Here is an 18,472-nt window from a genome sequence, read left to right on the forward strand (position 1 = left end):
AACGAAACTGGGTACCACTTTTTTAAAAATGAGTTATTCGTTACGCATTGCGAATTTCACGTTACGCAACGTAATGGATATATGCCGTGTTTCTATACATTTTTTGGAAAGCTACCCACCGTCAACAAGCAACAGGACAGTCGAAGACAATTGAGTTCATACATTAATTGTCAAAAAATTAAAAATTGCCTTTGTGACGTAGGCGTCCAGAAAATTTGAAAACAGATTTTCAAATTCATGAATGAAAATAGTAATTTGATTCCTTTTTCATGGTATGATATTTCGATTTTTTATGTTTAATAAATCTCAGTGGAATTTTCCATTATTTGAAATTGTGTTTTGCAATATTGTTTGAAAATGTCAAAAATTGTCCACATTTACTATTAATGAAAAATTCAAGACAGTCTCTAGACAATTGACAAAAATGGTTTGTATCTTTGCTATTGTCCACACAAAAAAGTGTTTGAAAACAACAATTTTAAGCAACTATTAGTTTAAAAATTCTAAGCGCCAAAAATAATAAGAAATTGGATATTTGACTTGAACATATAATATGGATTTTGTAGTGAGAATAACATAGCTTTCCTCCGTGGTATAATAATAGAAGCTAACAGGAAGTGTTGTTGTCTAACAAACGATACAACAACCACATGGAAGTTATACTAGTGTCAACGTCATTTGACAGAAAAATGTAAACAAACAAACAAATTATCAACAAATTATATTTATTTTGAAAATGTAATATTTTCGAATCCTCAAAATTAAAATGAGAAACATGAATGAAAATGTATAAAATTTATATTTTACTATCGCTTCCACATCTCTCCTACAATTGAGCCATTACCACTTATATGTGTAACACATACGGAAAGATTCCTCAAACTTTCCCAGCAGGCAGATTGAGTGAATTAAATACGGAAGGGCATTTAATAAAGAACAATTACGAATTGTATGCGAAAAAACACGTGTTAGTTAAGCGAACGCTTAACAACCGCCATTTTGTAAAAAATCTATTTTTAAGCCCGTGGTGGTATAATACTTTTTTAAACTTTTTTAGATCACGTCCTTCTTGTGAGTCGTCCGAAGACGAACTCGAGCCAGCGGTACCATGCATTTGGGTATATTTTTTGGTAAGGCCCGTACCTAAATTCAGTGCGTTACGCACTAAAATTCCCACCTTCTCACCTTTATAGAGTTTGCTGAACGTCCGTATTACACAAATACGCAAGGGCCTTATTTACTTGTGTGTCAATTGAAATTGTTCAAAAAACGTTTACTTTTATAGAAACACAAATTTTTCAATGACTGGAATTCTATTTTTTAAAAACAAAAAATTCAAAATACGCATTGTCAATGTTGAAAAATTTCAACTTTATATTTTTATACGCAATGCGTATTTGGGTAACATTCATTAAAATACATGTATTTAACTTTTGAGGTGAATGAAATCGTAGGCATACGCATAAATTTTGTACGACCCTAAAACTTTATTTTGAAAATCCTAGCAAGCTTTCCTATAGCAAAAATATTAAAAAAGTCATCACCCGTCGATGAAAACGATAACAGGCGTTATCATATTTTTAACAAATATGTCATACCGTTAGGAAAGAAATGAGCCATGTACCCGTTACCACTTTAAAGTATCTTCTTTGTCAAACTGAATGTTACTAAGGCGATGTATGCAGTAACAAAAGAATGCGTTGTTCATTTCATTCAATCGCTGTACCTTACATTGTAAAATTGCGAATTTACTTCACAAAACTATTCTTCTCTTCTTCCGCAAGAGGAGCGAATAAATAATACAACTGTGTTTGTGAAAAATATTCAGTTTTGAATTCAATTTTATTTGATAATTTTTTTGTATCCTTCAAATTGATTCTATTAAACGATTTTGAAATCAATCGATTTCAAATTACTAACTTTTATCTCATCTATTTTTCGTCCGAATCGAATCATTTAAATATAATAATAACTTTTTTTCGCCTTTTTACATTTTTAATAACAAATACAAACAAAAAATATTTTTATTTGAAACAAAATATTCGTGTACAATCTTATCAATACGCTTTTTTGAAAGATATTTCGAATTTGTATCCTATTTTTGCCAAAAACTAATTGTCAACATGACAATTTAATTTCTATAACAGCAATGTTGTTTTTGTAAAATGTTAGTTGTTGTAGCTGATGCATACACCTTATTAAATACACCTTGATTGAATGTTGACAAAATATTAAAAATATGCTGCTGCTATTATATAGTTCTATAGCTTATATAGCTATACTGATCTAGTTACTTCAAATTAAACTGTTGGATTCATTTGTCGATTGAAAAAGTTGTCTATGCACATTATACCAATTTGTTAGTTACTGATTACATTATCAGGGTCATGATATAATAATAGAAGGTAACAGCAAGTGTTGTTGTACAACAAATGATACAACAACCACATGGACATTTGTTTTTGTAAGTTATACTAGTGTCAACATCATTTGACAGAAAAATGTAAACAAACAAATAAATTATATTTATTTTGAAAATGAAATATCTTCGAATCCTCAAAATAAAATTGAAAAACCTGAATGAAAATCTATCAAATTTATATTTCTATCGCTTCCACATCTTTCCTATAATTGAGCCATTGCCACTTATATGTGTAACACATATGAATGAATACGGGAGAATATTTAATAAAGAACAATTTCAAATTGTGTGCGTTCCCAATTTTCCTGTTGGGTGATTTTTAAAAACATAATTTGTCAAATTCATACTGACACCAGTATTACGTTGGAATCAAATCAGCTGGGATTTGCTGTTATCTTTTATAATTGTACCATGGTAAAGGGTAATGAATCGACTACCGAAATGACTATTTACTGGCAAAGCAGGCAGGGGACTATTCACCAGTCTAGGGCATAAATTGGTAACTAGTGACACTCGAACTACTCGGTGCCTACTGTCCGACCTTAGAGGAGGTGATGCAAATGTAGTATAGGTTGGTAATGTGGTATAGTCACTTTTTTTGTAAACTGAAAATTTTAGAATAACTGAAACATGTTCTATAGTTTGCTGTTCTCAAAAAAATAAGATAGCAATGATCTGTTTAATTTATTTAAATCACGTTGAGAATCAGTACCAAAAATTAAATTTTTCGTGATAATGACTTTTTCGGTTCAAGTTTAAACATAATTTTTTGTTTTACGGATGTAATTTAATCGTTATTACTAAAGCATTAAAATAATTAGTATGAACTAAAAATCAAATAATATGCGCGATTGCACCACATAATCACCAATTTAGGAAAAAAAACTAAACATTTCTTCAGTAAACACAAGTACAGGTAATGTGGTATACCTTGAGTCTGCATGAAAAAAGCCAGCACTAGACAAAATCTCATTACTATTTGAAACATTTGTACTCTACGAGAGTCTACCACGAACCACAAGGATGAAAAACAAAGGCTATAAGTTTTAACGACTTCTCCATACAAAAATTAAATATTGTCATGTGTAGACATTATTACATATTAAAAATTAAAGTTCCACTCAACATATCCGTTCAAAATCTTAACAGACATAAATCTCGCATTCATTAAAAACAATAAATTATATAAGATATCAATTGGAAGTGAAAATTATACTATACCACATTAACGTCATGTGGTATACCACATTACCTTCACTTTTTTTAAAATCACTTTTAATGAAATTTCAAATATTTTCTCAAATATCTCTTAAATTGTTAGAATAATTTTATTTTCAAATTGATACATGGAAAGACAACACATGTAGCATGTTATGTGCAAAATTTCAATTTAATCGGATAAAAAATAAAAATTTGGCAATCTAAAAACAAATGGGTATACCACATTTGCATCACTTCCTATATATAGGCCTTAGTCTAGCATAATTTTGTATGTATAGGTTTCAAAATAGGATTTGACAGCAAACTTAATACTCAGCTGCCCTTACTGTCTGACCTTATACAGCCTTTGAATTCAACTATATACAGCCTTATTCTGGATATATGCTAGGGAGATATCTCGCATGTAAAAAATTTTCGCTTTCACATTCTCGCCTTATTTTGAATGAATAGGGAGATGCAAAAAATGCGAGATGCGGATTCGAGTTTTCGAAAATGGTGGTTGAAAAAAAGATTCGTGTTGCCATATCGTAAATTAAGTTGCAATGTGTGTGGCCATATTGTAATTTAAGTTGCAATGTGTGTTGCCCCATTGTAATTTAATTGTGTAATATTTTTTAATATATTATTTATTGATTTTTGTTATTAAAAATTGTTACTTTTTTTTGTTATTTAAACTATATAGCAATACAAATGTGAAATATCAAGAATACGCTGTATAAATGCTTTGTAATTAAAAGAAAATAAATTAAAGTTTGAAAATATGGCAACCTACAATATGGCATGTGAAACAGCTGTTCATTGTTTTGATGCAATTTGTTGCAACAACTACAATAGATTACAAATAAAAGAACATTTTTTTATGATGGCAAAAACACAACGAATAATAGGAAGAAATCTGCGATTTAATTAATTAATTTACAGTTTATTATTTCACTACATAATTGTGTGCCTTTTTATTTAATTTCGATATTTTATCTCCCCAAATTCTTAAAGTGGCCTGTTATGTTATGATTTGCTTTTGAAAAAAAAATTGTTCTTTCATAATTTTTATTTAAGTTTTTCACTGTTAAGCGGCTCATCAGGCAAATTTGGGTATTCCATAATTTTTAAAAATTTTTTCTTGAGAGACAGATCCTCACCCAAAATATCTGTATTTCACTTAAATATTCGACTTAAATATTCCTTATTACCTTCATACATTTCTTGGCAATACTTGGTTCAGCATGCATCGTTATCAATAGGATCTCCAATGGCATTTTATTGGTTGTTTTCCAGTTAAAAATTTGCTTTCTATCATTTATAATATTCTAAATCGTCATAGAATAAGTATTGTGTAAATATTTTTCATAAAAATAGTTATTACTTATGTTTTTGTAGTCAACTCCCTTTAAATTTATTAGCGAAAAATTTCGCACAAAATTTCATCTCATTCTCCTACTCCCTGTAATTCAGAATACCTAATTTTCCCCAAAGCGGATTTTTTCGCTTTCGAACTTCATTCAGAATAAGGCGAAAGCGAGAATGCGAAAAAATTCACAGGAAAATGTTGTTCAGAATAAGGCGAAGGGAAAGTGTGAGTAAATTCACATGGAATTGACATCCAGAATAAGGCTGATAATGTAAAATGCATAGTGACAATAAACATTATTTATTATTCAACTGCGCAAGGTGTATTGTCCACGGTTACAAATTTTTTCATCAAATGATTCCCAACATAAAGTAAAACAGTAGGACACAAAAAAACTAACGGTAAAATACCGTTATATTCATACAATGTGTTTAAGTTCGATACATTGCTTACGGCAATGTATATGTTCGATACATTGTTTCCCCTTCTACAGCATTACAATTAACCACTTTAATTGGCCGCTCTTCGGAGCCCAATGGGGAAATCTTCTCTGCATATCTTCCAGGAGCCTCATTCGCCTAGTTCGGATTGTAGGGGAGAGTTTCGCTCTCTTCTACTATATCTCCTGGAAGCCACATTCGCTTAGTTCGGATGCAGAGAGGCGCTTTCCAATGCTGTGGTCGTAGTTGTTGATCACGGCCTTGCTGTTGCTTTCATGCCCATCGCAACATCACTTGCAAACTCGCTCTCGTTGATTAAACTTGCTTTCTCGCACGCACACCTAAAGGTAAAGTTTGTTGCTTTTCGAAACAAAACCACTTGCCAAATAAAGTTGAAAATCTATTCTAATATCAAATTGTTTTATTTTGTTTTTTTTTTCTCTTTTTGGGTTTTTCTCCCCTTAACCGGTATCACGCCAACATTTTGATCCATTCGAGCCGGATCAACCACCAACAAATTACGAAGTTGTTGCTAATTTGAGCTCTTCCCTATTTTTTTTAAAGGAGAAAAACAACATCCCTCACAAAAAACGGCATCATCATCAACATCAACAACGCCAAAATTTGCATCATCATCATCCAAACAAACTAAAAGGTACGTAGTTCAGTGTCCTATTATTGAGCATACCGCGAGTGTTGTCGTTTTTTATTTCGTTTTCCAAAAACAAAATATACATTTTTATTTTTCTAAATTGTTCGCTACACCGCGTACTGGTCGCCCTACAGTTGCTTTACCGTGTGTGTTTCTAATATAAATCTAATACAGTCCACTCATTGTCGCATATCACTGCTTTAATTTGTTAGCCAGTGATCTATTGTGTAGTGCTTATTTGTTATTTCTCACTAAAGGCTACATATAAACCCCCGCATTCTCGTTAACTCCGCTAGCCACTAGTAAGAAAAAGCACTAACAACAATACGAATACTCATCGTGCCCTTTTTCTAATTTCTTTGTTATTCTTAAACCTACCAACCATTTCTATATCGAATCATCTCTCGTTGTTTGGTCGAGTAAACACAACAACAATAATCGAATATTCCACGCGCCTTTTTCTAGCGTCTGTTTATTAACATTCGATCTACCAACAAATAAATTCTCTTCTCCACTATTACTGTTTCAATCTTTCGATTCCCAACACTCACTGTTGGTTCATTCTCGTTGTGTTGTTGATCGGGTGATATCAACAACAAATATCACTCTCGCATTCCAGCCGCCTTGTTTAGTGTGAGCCGACTAACAAACAAACGTACCAACAAGTTCTTACTCTCCCCACACATCTCTGTTGGTTCGTTGTCGTTGGTCTGTTTGTAGTGCGTTAGCCGCTCACTCAACACTGCTTGTGTTTTATTCCCTTTTGTGCGGTATTCGTTGTTCACCACTGCACAGTGGGTCCGTATGAAAAATAGTGGATTTTTATAAATAATTTTTTAAAAAACAGTTAATAAAAAATTGTTGTTATATTTGTTGGTCTATTGTAGATTTTTGGACTTTTACCAAAAAATACCCTACTTTCGGCATTTCACAAGCGCATTCAAAGCATTAATTTGTTGTTAATTAAAAACTCTTTTTGGGCAATTTTTATTGAAATTTTTTGCGAAAAAATAGATATTTACTTTTACAACAAAAATTATTTGTCTGTAAAATTATAGCATAATTTGAAATTTCGTGTACCCTACTGTCGGTAATTGCGATTTTCAAATTATTTTCCTAATTTTTGTTCCTTTTTTTGGAAATTTCACAAAATTTGTTGTTTTTAGTTGTTCCTATCGACTATATTTCCTCTTTTTTCACCGATACTATTGCAAATTCGACTGTGTGTACCCTACATTCGGTTCTAGTCGACCTCAAACAGTAAAAATATAGATTTTTTGGACTTTTTTGCTTCGCTATCGTTTGTTTTTCTATAGAATCATGTCGATCACTCCATTGACACAATTTATTCGCGCTTCAGATAATGTGGTCAAATTTATTGCCTCATACCATATACTTAAGCCAGAGACTCATACAATTTTCAGCCTTGAAATTCAAAGTTCGGAACTTCAAGAGTTATGGTCTAAAGTCAAGGACACTTACGACAAGTGTATTGACTATTTGTTGACAATAGAGGGTACGACTTCAGAGCAGATCTCTTCTGTCGATTCAAAATATCAATCATCTAATAAAAGTTTCACTGATTGTTTGTCGGAGATCAATGAAAAGATACATAATTTTAAGTCGGTGAAAGCTCCTACTGCAACTTCTGTCGTCGTTAATGCTAGCACACCGCAAACTACTTTAGCTCCGAATCTTCCACAAATCGGTATTGAATCTAATCAACCTCCTGCTCAAATTAATAGTTCTAGTAATAGTTTGAATATGAATATCCAAAATTCATCAAATATTGTTCAAACAGAATTTCCAAATCCTGCAGAAGTTTCCATTTCTAATTGGAGTTTGCCTCCAATAGTTTCAAATACCATGCATTACCTCAACTTACCACCGTGTGAGATTGAGGAATTTCATGGAGACTTCTTATCGTGGCCCACATTCCGGGATCTTTTCTCTGCTATATTTATTAACAACTCTCGATTAAGTGACATCGAAAGGCTTTGTCACTTAGTTCAAAAAACAAAAGGTGAAGCTAGGGAAATTGTGTCTAAGTTTCCACTCACCCATAAAAGTTTCGCTATGGCTTGGCAGTCGTTGAAGGATACGTACGACAATAATCGTATTCTAGTGCATAACCATCTCAAGCTCCTTTTTGACTTTCCCGTGTTAGATTCTGAATCTAGTTCTAATTTAAAAATTCTGCAGCGTGGTATCAACGGCTGTATTTCTGCTATGTCAGTGTATGATGTAGCTACGGATCACTGGGATCCTATTTTAGTATATATTTGTCAACAGCGTTTACCTAAACTAACTGTAGCTTTGTGGGAACAGAGTATTAAAGATAAATCTTCGCTATCGTCGTGGGAAGACTTGAACAAATTCCTTACTGAAAGAATTCAAACATTAGCTTGCTTGCGAGACATGCGAAGTTCCCCTTCTAGTCCGATTTCGAAAAATAAAGTCAAAGCCCATATGGTTACCTCTGTGGTTAAAAATAAGTCGAAATCATGCATTCTTTGTAGAAATGAATTTCATTCATTACGCTCATGTCCAAAATTTAGAACTCTTTCGTTTGAAAAAAGATTTGAAGTGGCTAAAAAACAAGGTTGTTGTTTAAATTGCCTGTCTGTAGGACATTCCGTCAAGAATTGTGCCAGTAGTAATAACTGTAATATTTGTAAAATTCGCCATCATACATTGTTGCACAGGCCTACTGCTTCTCCTCAATCATCTAGGATTGGTTCTCCTCACACCTCTAGTAATGATTCTCCTCTATCGTCTAGGCCTTCGTATCCTATCGCGACAAATGTTGTCAATCCTCCACAAGTAGATGGCAATGTGGCATCAACTTCTACTGGCAACACTCCTCGAGTAGTAAATAGTCAGGTGTTCCATAACTTTCGTAATTCTCGCTTACCTATACTTTCGTTGCTAGATCAGCCTTTCTTTGCTTTCAAACAGTGCACTCCTCCCCAAAGCTTTCAGTATCTAACGCTGCCATACATTGTACGTCAATCAACTATCTTGCCGTTTTCATGCCAACTTGTTTGTATTCTTGCAGAATTCGTTCACGCGATTTCCATTCATGGTGGAAATCAGCCTCGTAGCCTTCTTATCGATATTTGGTTTCTAAAATTATGGGTTTTGTTATCAATCGTTTAATCTTCTTGAGATTTCTTGGTTGCTCTTTTTCGAAAAAAAAAAATATTTACTTGAATCCTTCGATATGAAGTTGTATACGAATTTAGCGTGTCGTATCGTCAAAGGTTTGTGTATGTCTTCGTCTGCTTTTCAGTCAAAGCAGTTTCTTAGAAGTCATTTCTCCCTTGTGCTCTGCTTCATTTTGGCTGCTCTTTATCGTTTTTGATTGTCGTATTTGCCATAGGACAGAATTTGTTTAATTCGTACTGAGGCCTGCTTAACTTCTAGATCCCTTTCGATAATGTTCAACTTACATCGGGCCATCTATCTAGTCGCTCTTCCTCGTTCGCCACAGTAACCAATAATAGTCGATTTCCCTCTAAGTCTTATCAATAGACTTCTCTAGTTAAAATTTGTAGTATTTACTGCAATTTCAATATGCAATTTCAATAACTCGTTGTGCTCTGTCGTGAGCAATCACTTAGGTCCAACAAGAAATTGTTCGTCGACCAGAGACTAAATTAGTTGTAAATAGTAAAGAATAACTTCATCGTGTATTCTTTTTGTCAAAATAGTCGAAAAATAAATAATCTCAAATTGAATTATATCCGTTCCTGCTCAATAAAACTGAACTACTATACCTATCGATGCATTTAATTCACAATGCAATTACTAACCATAGTTTAAGTCGCGTACTAATCTAATATCGGTTGCCACGCAGCTAGCGCGGCAAGGTGGGCGGCAATGTTTAAGTTCGATACATTGCTTACGGCAATGTATATGTTCGATACATTGTTTCCCCTTCTACAGCATTACAATTAACCACTTTAATTGGCCGCTCTTCGGAGCCCAATGGGGAAATCTTCTCTGCATATCTTCCAGGAGCCTCATTCGCCTAGTTCGGATTGTAGGGGAGAGTTTCGCTCTCTTCTACTATATCTCCTGGAAGCCACATTCGCTTAGTTCGGATGCAGAGAGGCGCTTTCCAATGCTGTGGTCGTAGTTGTTGATCACGGCCTTGCTGTTGCTTTCATGCCCATCGCAACATCACTTGCAAACTCGCTCTCGTTGATTAAACTTGCTTTCTCGCACGCACACCTAAAGGTAAAGTTTGTTGCTTTTCGAAACAAAACCACTTGCCAAATAAAGTTGAAAATCTATTCTAATATCAAATTGTTTTTTGTTTTTTTTCTCTTTTTGGGTTTTTCTCCCCTTAACCGGTATCACGCCAACACAATGTAAACCATACTAAAAAGCAAAAAATGTGGTAAAGCATTGTTTGACACTGGCAAAACTGAGCCATATTTGTTTTTGTCGTGCTTCTTTTTTTATTTTGTACTGTGCGTTTTTTACGCTTTACACATGCACTCTTCTCAGATGTTGACTCCTTTTCAGTTTTTCACGTGAAAAAAGAAAAACAAAATAAATTGTATTAATTTTTAACACTATTTCTGCTATTCTGCTGTTTTCTGCTATAGTTGTGTAAATCGGAACATTTAAAGAAATGCTTTAACTAATAATTTAGACATTTTAAAGATTTTCATTCAAAATTATGTTTTAATTTTTCTGACCAAAATGCCTGTGCGTTTGTGATTAAAGGTTACTCTAAAAAAATCGATAACTTTCATTTAACAATTCCGATCGGATGGTGTATGATCGTACGCAAGATTTTGCAAAATATCACGCAATTTCCTTTAGGATGCTTGAAATGTAGTTTTAAAGGAATGAAATTCGTAAAATATAATTTTTTTTAACTTTGATAAAAATTTAAAATTAAAAGCTGATTGAAATTCATCGAGTTTGCTGGATAAATCTTACTAGAAGAAATTTAATTCAGTTCTCTGCGTAGAATTGTCAAACTAGATTTCTCTTTTCGCTCTCTTTTACTGGACTTTAGAGTAAACAGACACCATCCAAGTAACATTTGGTAGCAATTGCTACCAAATATCGAATAAACAGACACAGATATTGGCAAAAATAAAACGAAAAAATCGTTGAACTTAACATGCTTTATCAAAATTGGGACTTAAATTTTGATTGCAGTATAGTGTAAGAAAGAAAACTGTTCTTGTTATTGAATTTCGGGGGGATATATTACATATATTCCATTTTTATTGTAATTTAAACAATTTGAGCTGCTTTTAAAGCGTTACTTAGATCTTCGATTAAGTCTTCTACGTCTTCGAGACCCACAGATAATCGAATCAGAGAATCCGTTATTCCCAACTTTTTTCTGTCTTCAGCTGGTACAGAAGCATGAGTCATTACAGATCTGGAAATAAAGAGAATGCTACATATTAACTAATAACTAATAGTGTTTTTAGCAACCTTCTAGTTGTCATACAATATGCATACAAGTTTAATCGGTTGATTAAAACCGAAAAAAATCAGATTTGCAATCTTAAATCCTGTTCAAAAATTTAAGGACCATTATGTGTCTCCCCAGTTTCTTCTATAGCCGAACAAATGTATGAAGTTGCATTATTTTTGCATAAAAAAGGTGTTGGTGATTAATAACTTGAATTTGTTCAAATCGGCTTTTAAAGAAATGTGAAGAGCATTTTTAATTAGGTATTTATATCATTACATTGCACTTACGGTAATTCAGCCAAACTTTCGTATCCTCCAAGACTTTCTGCGAGTGCAAACATATGAAGACTTTTCAAAAACTCGGTCGAATTTTTCAAATCTCCTTTTAGGTAGAATGAAAATACTCCACTATAACCATATGTTTGTTTTAGTGCAATTTTATGGTTTGGATGAGAAGGAAGGGCTGGGTGCAGAACCTTTTCAACGTATGGATGACTTTCTAAAAACTTCGCAACTGCCACTGAGTTTTTGAAATGTTGTTCCATGCGCAAAGCAAGGGTCTTCAATGAGCGATTTACTTGGTAACAATCAAACGGAGATGGAACAATGCCGACAGCTGAAAATAAATTAATCACATTCATATTCCTCTTAACTCTTTCATTTCCTACATTAATCAGAGAATTAATAAGTCGAGTATGCTTATAACGAACTTCATTTATAGTGAACACTTTTTCAGGTCCCATACATTTTTTTTCTTGTAGCGAACTTTTTTTTATTACGAACTAGTTTTTCGATCCCAACTTACAGTTTTCATTTATATTAATTTATTTATAACGAACTTGCTATAAATATACTTAATGCTTAATGATGACAATCCTTATAAAAGTCAATTTTACGCTACCACTGCAAAAATGGTAGCTGTAATGTCAAAGAAAAAGAGAACAAGCTTAAGTATTGAATATTTTTTTCTGCTAAGCCTGTGTATTGCCTTACTTCGGATGTAACGAATTTCTTCTATAACGAACAAATTTGATTGGTCCCTACTAGTTCGCTATAACCGTACTTGACTGTATATCTATCTATGAAACACTAATATCGTTTAAAGGCGAAACTTTTGCTTTTATACCTATATGCGGTCAATAACGCATAAATTTAAAAATAATTTACCGTTTTGTAGAAACTTTAGACGATTGTACAGTACTTCCGAGTTCATTGTAACAGCTCCCATTACGACATCAGTATGACCATTCATATATTTAGTTAAAGAATAACAAACTAAATCAGCGCCCAACTCCAGGGGTCTTTGGAAATACGATGTCAAGAAAGTATTGTCCACAGCAAATATGATATCGCCAGCTTTGTGTACAACTTCGGCTAGGGCTTCAATATCAACAACTTTCATTGTAGGATTCGTTGGTGTTTCAACCCACGCTAACTGCAAGCGTTCATAATTTTATGACAAAATTAAATTATATCATTATGTAATATTGGCAAAATGTAGTTACTTTTGTGTTTGGCTTTATAGCTGCTTTGAAATCCTCAATATTTGTTGGATCAGCAAATGTAGCTTCAATTCCAAATTTCGATGCTACTTGTCTAAAAGATGGAAAATAATTATAAATTGGCTAAACACAAAAATAATTATTATTGAATGGCATACCTGATTAAACGATTTGTACCACCATAAATATCATCACCGATGACAATGTGATCACCGTTGGAAAGCATAGTCAAAACCGCTGTTGTTGCGCCTAATCCGGACGAAAAAGTCAATCCGTACTTTCCATTATCCAGCGATGCTAAGCACTTTTCCAGTACATTTCGAGTAGGATTTCCACTTCGGGAGTATTCAAACCCCTGTTAAATATTAATGTATTTATTATTAAGTTACACAAATAAATAATAAAATAATTCATGGGTAAATTGAGATATAGGATTGGAAAATATTGCCGCAGGTAGGAACAAAAAGTATAAAAAAGTGCCTTCAACTTTACTTCAAATGATGGACAACTACAGAGTATATGTTCAATTGTTTCCAGCTCTTCCTCATTCTCGAAATAACCAACGCTATATACGTTGGAAATGGGAGATCTAATCCTGTAGTGACCTGTTATGATCCTCACAACAATTTTTAATCTCCCTCTTACTATGAAACAACAGCGAAGAAGTTCTACGGCGGGAGAATTCTGGCCAGATGGCTTTTGAAAACCAGCATCCAGGTTCTGTTGACCATCTATAGCCGACCCCACAGTAGCTCATACGGTTTTTGCCAATAAAGTAGCCAATAGAAGGTTGTAGAGAATCCTCAATCGGTAGATTGGATTGGAGGAAACTCTACTCGGATGTCGTTGAAATCGTTATGGGAGTACTCCTCTCTGAAAAGTCTCAAACTGGTGTCGTGATAAGGATACTAACGTGGTAAAAATTCAGCGACTTCCAAGCATCCGTTTCCCGGAGCCTCAGGACACATTTTGCAGCCAGGAATTTAACCTGAAAATCCAGTGGTTGGAGATTCAGAATTGCATTCAAGGCTGCCTGGGGCGCGCTTCTTAGCGCTCCGGTAGACATGACTCCGATTGCTGTACATTACACATTTTAGCCAGTAGTGTATGCCTGTTGACCCCTTGCCACCATACAAAGCAACCATAAGAATCGGGTGCACAACCGTTACATACAGCCAGTGTGTGATCTCTGGTTTTAGTTCCCAACTCTTATCTAAAGAGTTCTTGCTGGAATAGATTGCTTTAGATCTTTCCTCAACATTCCTTTTCCACGTTAGCTTGTGGTCAAGGACTGTACCAAGATATTTTGCCAATTTAGGAATTGATAATTTTGCTTTTCAGCATTCTATCAATCCAATCCCTTAGGGGATATCTGAACTATCGAGAGCAGAATGGATAGCTTCCAGCTTCACATTGTTGGAGGCTCCTTCAATGGCGTTCCTCGACAATGTGTTACCGGATGTCTCCATATTCTTCTCGTTATGCCCGGCCACCTCTTGTAAAGCAGTGTCCACTGATTTGCCTTTGATGTATGCATGCTGGTATTTGTTTTAGGATTTGATCAAAACGTGTATAGCGTTGGTGATTTGATATCCACCATTTTCTATAGAGTTAATCCTAGGACCAAAATATATGCAAAATTGTATACCAATCGGACTTCCAATATTCTAGAAAGGAAGAAATGCATTTTATGTTTTCCTATGCGTGTTAATATTGTTTATTTTAAACTAGTTTTCCAATATTCTAGAAAGGAAGAAATGCCTTTTATGTTTTCCTATGCGTGTTAATATTGTTTATTTTAAACTAGCTTTTTTCTCTACTCAAAAGTTACACTTTACTTACTTTTAATGAACAGGTGCAATATGTGAAATAAAAACAGGAATTTTGAAAATTTTTCTTAGGAGTTTTTTTTATCAAAATACTGAAATCACATTGATATTTTTAGCTTTTTATAAAGAAACGTTATTATTAACAATACGTCGTTATAACAATATTTCTTAAAACCCAATCAAAATTGTTGCAAACATTTAATTTTTTTTATTTAAATTGATGCTTTATTGTCGAGATAAGTGAACAACAATGGGTACCATGCACATAAATTGATTGATGTTTATAAAGTATTCTAAATAATTTTTTCTTTAAGCATTTGCTAAATCACAATAGATTCATCATGGTTTTGATATAAAATTGTTTTCATAACTAGCCAATTAGTGTTGATAAGGTCAAATATGACACTCGTTTCTTAATATTATAAATTTAAAATATTTAAATATTATCAGAACACATGTATTCCTATCGGTTGTGTTAATAGAGATAACTCAATGCTATGTGTCCCGTACATACACATGCTTTTGTTTGCGCAAATTATTAAAAAAAAACAAATAAATTATCAGCAAGAGCACGATTTCAAATTTTGAAAATTTCAAATTTTGAACATTTTCAAGCGGATGGCAAATGCGTAGGTCCAGAATAAATATGAACAGATTGGATTAATAGTTTTTCGCAATCGTAAAAACACTCACCTCTATTCCGTATGTCATCATCGACACAAAACGATTTCATAGAGAGTCGACTCAAAAAGTAATTCTATGTATATACTAAAAAGTAATTATGGGTCTATCTCGTTTCCTTCCGGATCTTCCTATCCAAGACATAATGCCCTGTATCACAGTGCGGTGAAGGATACCAACAAATTTTTACACAAAAATATCAAACAAAATGAACAACTGACTACAATTTTATAGATATGATTTTTGTTTTATTGATACAGTCAACACCGCTTTACTGTAAGTCGCTTAAGTGAAATAGATTTCCTGCACCATTTATTTTTTTGTTTAATCACCCATAATTTACTCCGCATAACTGAAAATATCGGATAACTGAAATAGCTTTTGGAGTCAAATATTACAATTTCCTTTCAAATCACTCCGCATTACTGAGTCATGAGGAAGAAATATAATGACTGGATATTTTGCATTGATACGAGGTACCATAAAATTAACAAACTTTTGATGAGGTCGTCCTCTTTTAGCTATTCAAAGTGATTATTTAAAGCCTTCAATATGATAAACAAATTTTATATAGGAACATTGCAAAAATGTGAATCTATTATGAACATTCACAACCCGATATTGCATTTTACTGCCAAGTCAGCTGATAAAAATAAAAAATTGGCTAGTATCGTTAGATAAAACCATTTCAAAGACATGGTTCGATATTATGCGGTTTTAAATCATTCCATCTAAGATCTATAATAAATATTATATTATAGACCAAATAATATTTAAAATAGTTCTTACGATTGCAACAGGCAGACGATGGACTTCGTTGCAAGCCGCACGTTCTAAAAAAGCATAAATAGACAGTTCATGATACGAATCCCAAAAGAAATGAACATGTCAACCAGTTTTAATTTCTATCGTGTATTTTCGTAAAATTCGAAAAATATGGATTTTTGAAATTCTTAAAACTGAAAAATTTTTCGCTTATGAAAAATTAGGATAACTGAAATTATATTCAGTTAACTGAACTCCGCTTAATTGAAAACATCGGATAACTGAAACAAACATTCCGATTTTTTTCCGTTTCAGTAAAGCGGAGTCGACTGTATTATCAATAAATAGTCGACATCGTCCCATGAGTGTTACAGAATACCAAATCAATGTCGAAGTGATGTCGTCAAAGAAAAACAACAGACGGTATTGGGGTGACTATTTCGAAAAAAAAAAAACATTAATGTGTTGAAAACCCCTTTAGCTGCCACCTGCTGCTTTTAAAATAAATCTTTAAGAGTTTTTGGAATTTCTTAAAATTAAAAAATAGACAGAGAAGGTTCCAATTAAAAAAAAGATTTTTGGAAACCGAGAAGGGTTGGTGGGGGTCCCTTATTCCATCTGGCCACAGCGACACATATATTTTTATTTATAAATGCAAATTTTCATTCGAGTCTATTTTATTTTCCGAAAATGTCCGGTTTGTTTACAAACAAGAAAAAAATACCCCCATGTTTGCCAAACTCTTTGAAAATATAAATATTTGCAATAGTATGTAAAAAACAATGGTAAAATTTTAAAAATTACATTTTCTGAAATTTTAACCACTTGCGATTAAATTGATCACGGTAACCCCTACGCCATGCCATTAACCATATGCAAAATATTCCTCAATGTAAATCAATTTCGTCTTGTCTGGAAACCAAAATTTGAATCATTTTTATTAGAGTTTCGTATGCCACAGCCATATGCAAAAGGTACAATGTTGGTTTCATTGTGTACCATCCACGCACGCAATTCATTTCACATTAATTGGTCTGTTTTCCGCAATGTTCCAACAACTTTATATATCACATATACATTCAGATAAAGAACAATTTGCTATCTCACTACAGAAACTAAAATACATACTTTAGTTCGTTCTATTTGCCAAAACAAAACAATTGGAAGATGGGGCCGCACCACAATTTTATATGTCTAACTTATGAAATGATCAACTAGTTATATATGTGAAGAAACATTCATTATACTCACCCTATGTTGTCCGGGACCATCTTGTTTGTACGTAGTGCTCAAACAGATTGGAGGAATAACACACAAACTATTCCATTGCTCAGGATCTTGACCTACGTGAATTGCCTTTGAAGCAAAACCTTTAGGTTGTTTCTTGAAACCCAGCTCAGTCATTTCGCGATGATATCCACAGTGGTACTGATGTTACCACCTCTGTCCATGTGGATTTCATCTCAAAATATTCTTATAAAAATTAGGGACGAAAAGAATTGTTCTGTGGACTATTTTTCGTACTAAAACGTTGATAGAAATTTGAGTAGTTGACGGCGCAAAGATATTTAGACGCCGTAATACATTTAGGCGTACTTTACACTACGAATCTTGATCACGAATCATAAGCGTTTTTTCTCTCTCTCATTGGTAAATTGACAGTAGAGTTGAAAAACATTGCACCAGGTAGGAACAAGTACGAATTGTGTAAAAGCAATAGGGGTGCTACAACAACAACAAATACGAAACGGTACCTCAAATTTTACTTCAAATGATAATAAATCATCGATATAAGCTTTTGGAGTAGTCCATGTAATGAAGTTTTTGGAATCGCTCATGGCCCTTTGGGCTAGGTTCTCGTTTATGAAATAAAATTGAAATATTATAATCTAATTATGGAAGGTCTTATTTGAGGAATTGATAATGGCAACTATTTTTAATATGGAATTCATATATCAATTTCAAATAAATTCCATAAAATTTTATGTATGTTGATTGGCATATTTTCAATACACAAAATATATTTTCTAAATCTGAACATTGCCTTCAAGATTTAACCATGGTTGTAGCAACTTATATTAATAAGTTTTAGAGGCAGGGGACTTCAAAATATTTGTAAGTATTGTTACGTTCTTTGATTTTACTTAATCCCGTGTAGACGTTG

At 33.3% G+C, this 18,472-nt stretch overlaps 1 protein-coding gene across 1 annotated transcript; it reads right to left on the minus strand.

Annotated features, from left to right (window-relative positions):
• Positions 1-11,342: 11,342 nt before the first annotated feature.
• LOC133334493 (cystathionine gamma-lyase) lies at positions 11,343-17,712 on the minus strand. Its single transcript, XM_061542801.1, has 6 exons — positions 17,560-17,712; positions 13,192-13,388; positions 13,037-13,127; positions 12,699-12,966; positions 11,820-12,147; positions 11,343-11,493 (listed from the first exon to the last, which is right to left on the minus strand). Exons 1-6 carry the CDS (start codon positions 17,710-17,712, stop codon positions 11,343-11,345), a joined length of 1,188 nt encoding a protein of 395 aa, XP_061398785.1.
• Between the last annotated feature and the right edge of the window lie 760 nt (positions 17,713-18,472).

The sequence above is a fragment of the Musca vetustissima genome, unplaced genomic scaffold (genome assembly GCF_032173495.1).
Source record: "Musca vetustissima isolate MV318-11 ecotype Yass unplaced genomic scaffold, APGP_CSIRO_Mvet_v1 utg62313, whole genome shotgun sequence".
Taxonomy (NCBI): Eukaryota; Metazoa; Arthropoda; class Insecta; order Diptera; family Muscidae; genus Musca; species Musca vetustissima.

Coding starts and splice junctions, on each gene's coding strand:
- LOC133334493 (XM_061542801.1), bottom strand. CDS start 17,712: ATGACTGAGCTGGGTTTCAAGAAACAACCTAAAGGTTTTGCTTCAAAG. Junction 12,967..13,036: donor CTATAAAGCCAAACACAAAA/GTAACTACATTT, acceptor GAACGCTTGCAG/TTAGCGTGGGTTGAAACACC. Junction 11,494..11,819: donor GAAAGTTTGGCTGAATTACC/GTAAGTGCAATG, acceptor CTTTATTTCCAG/ATCTGTAATGACTCATGCTT.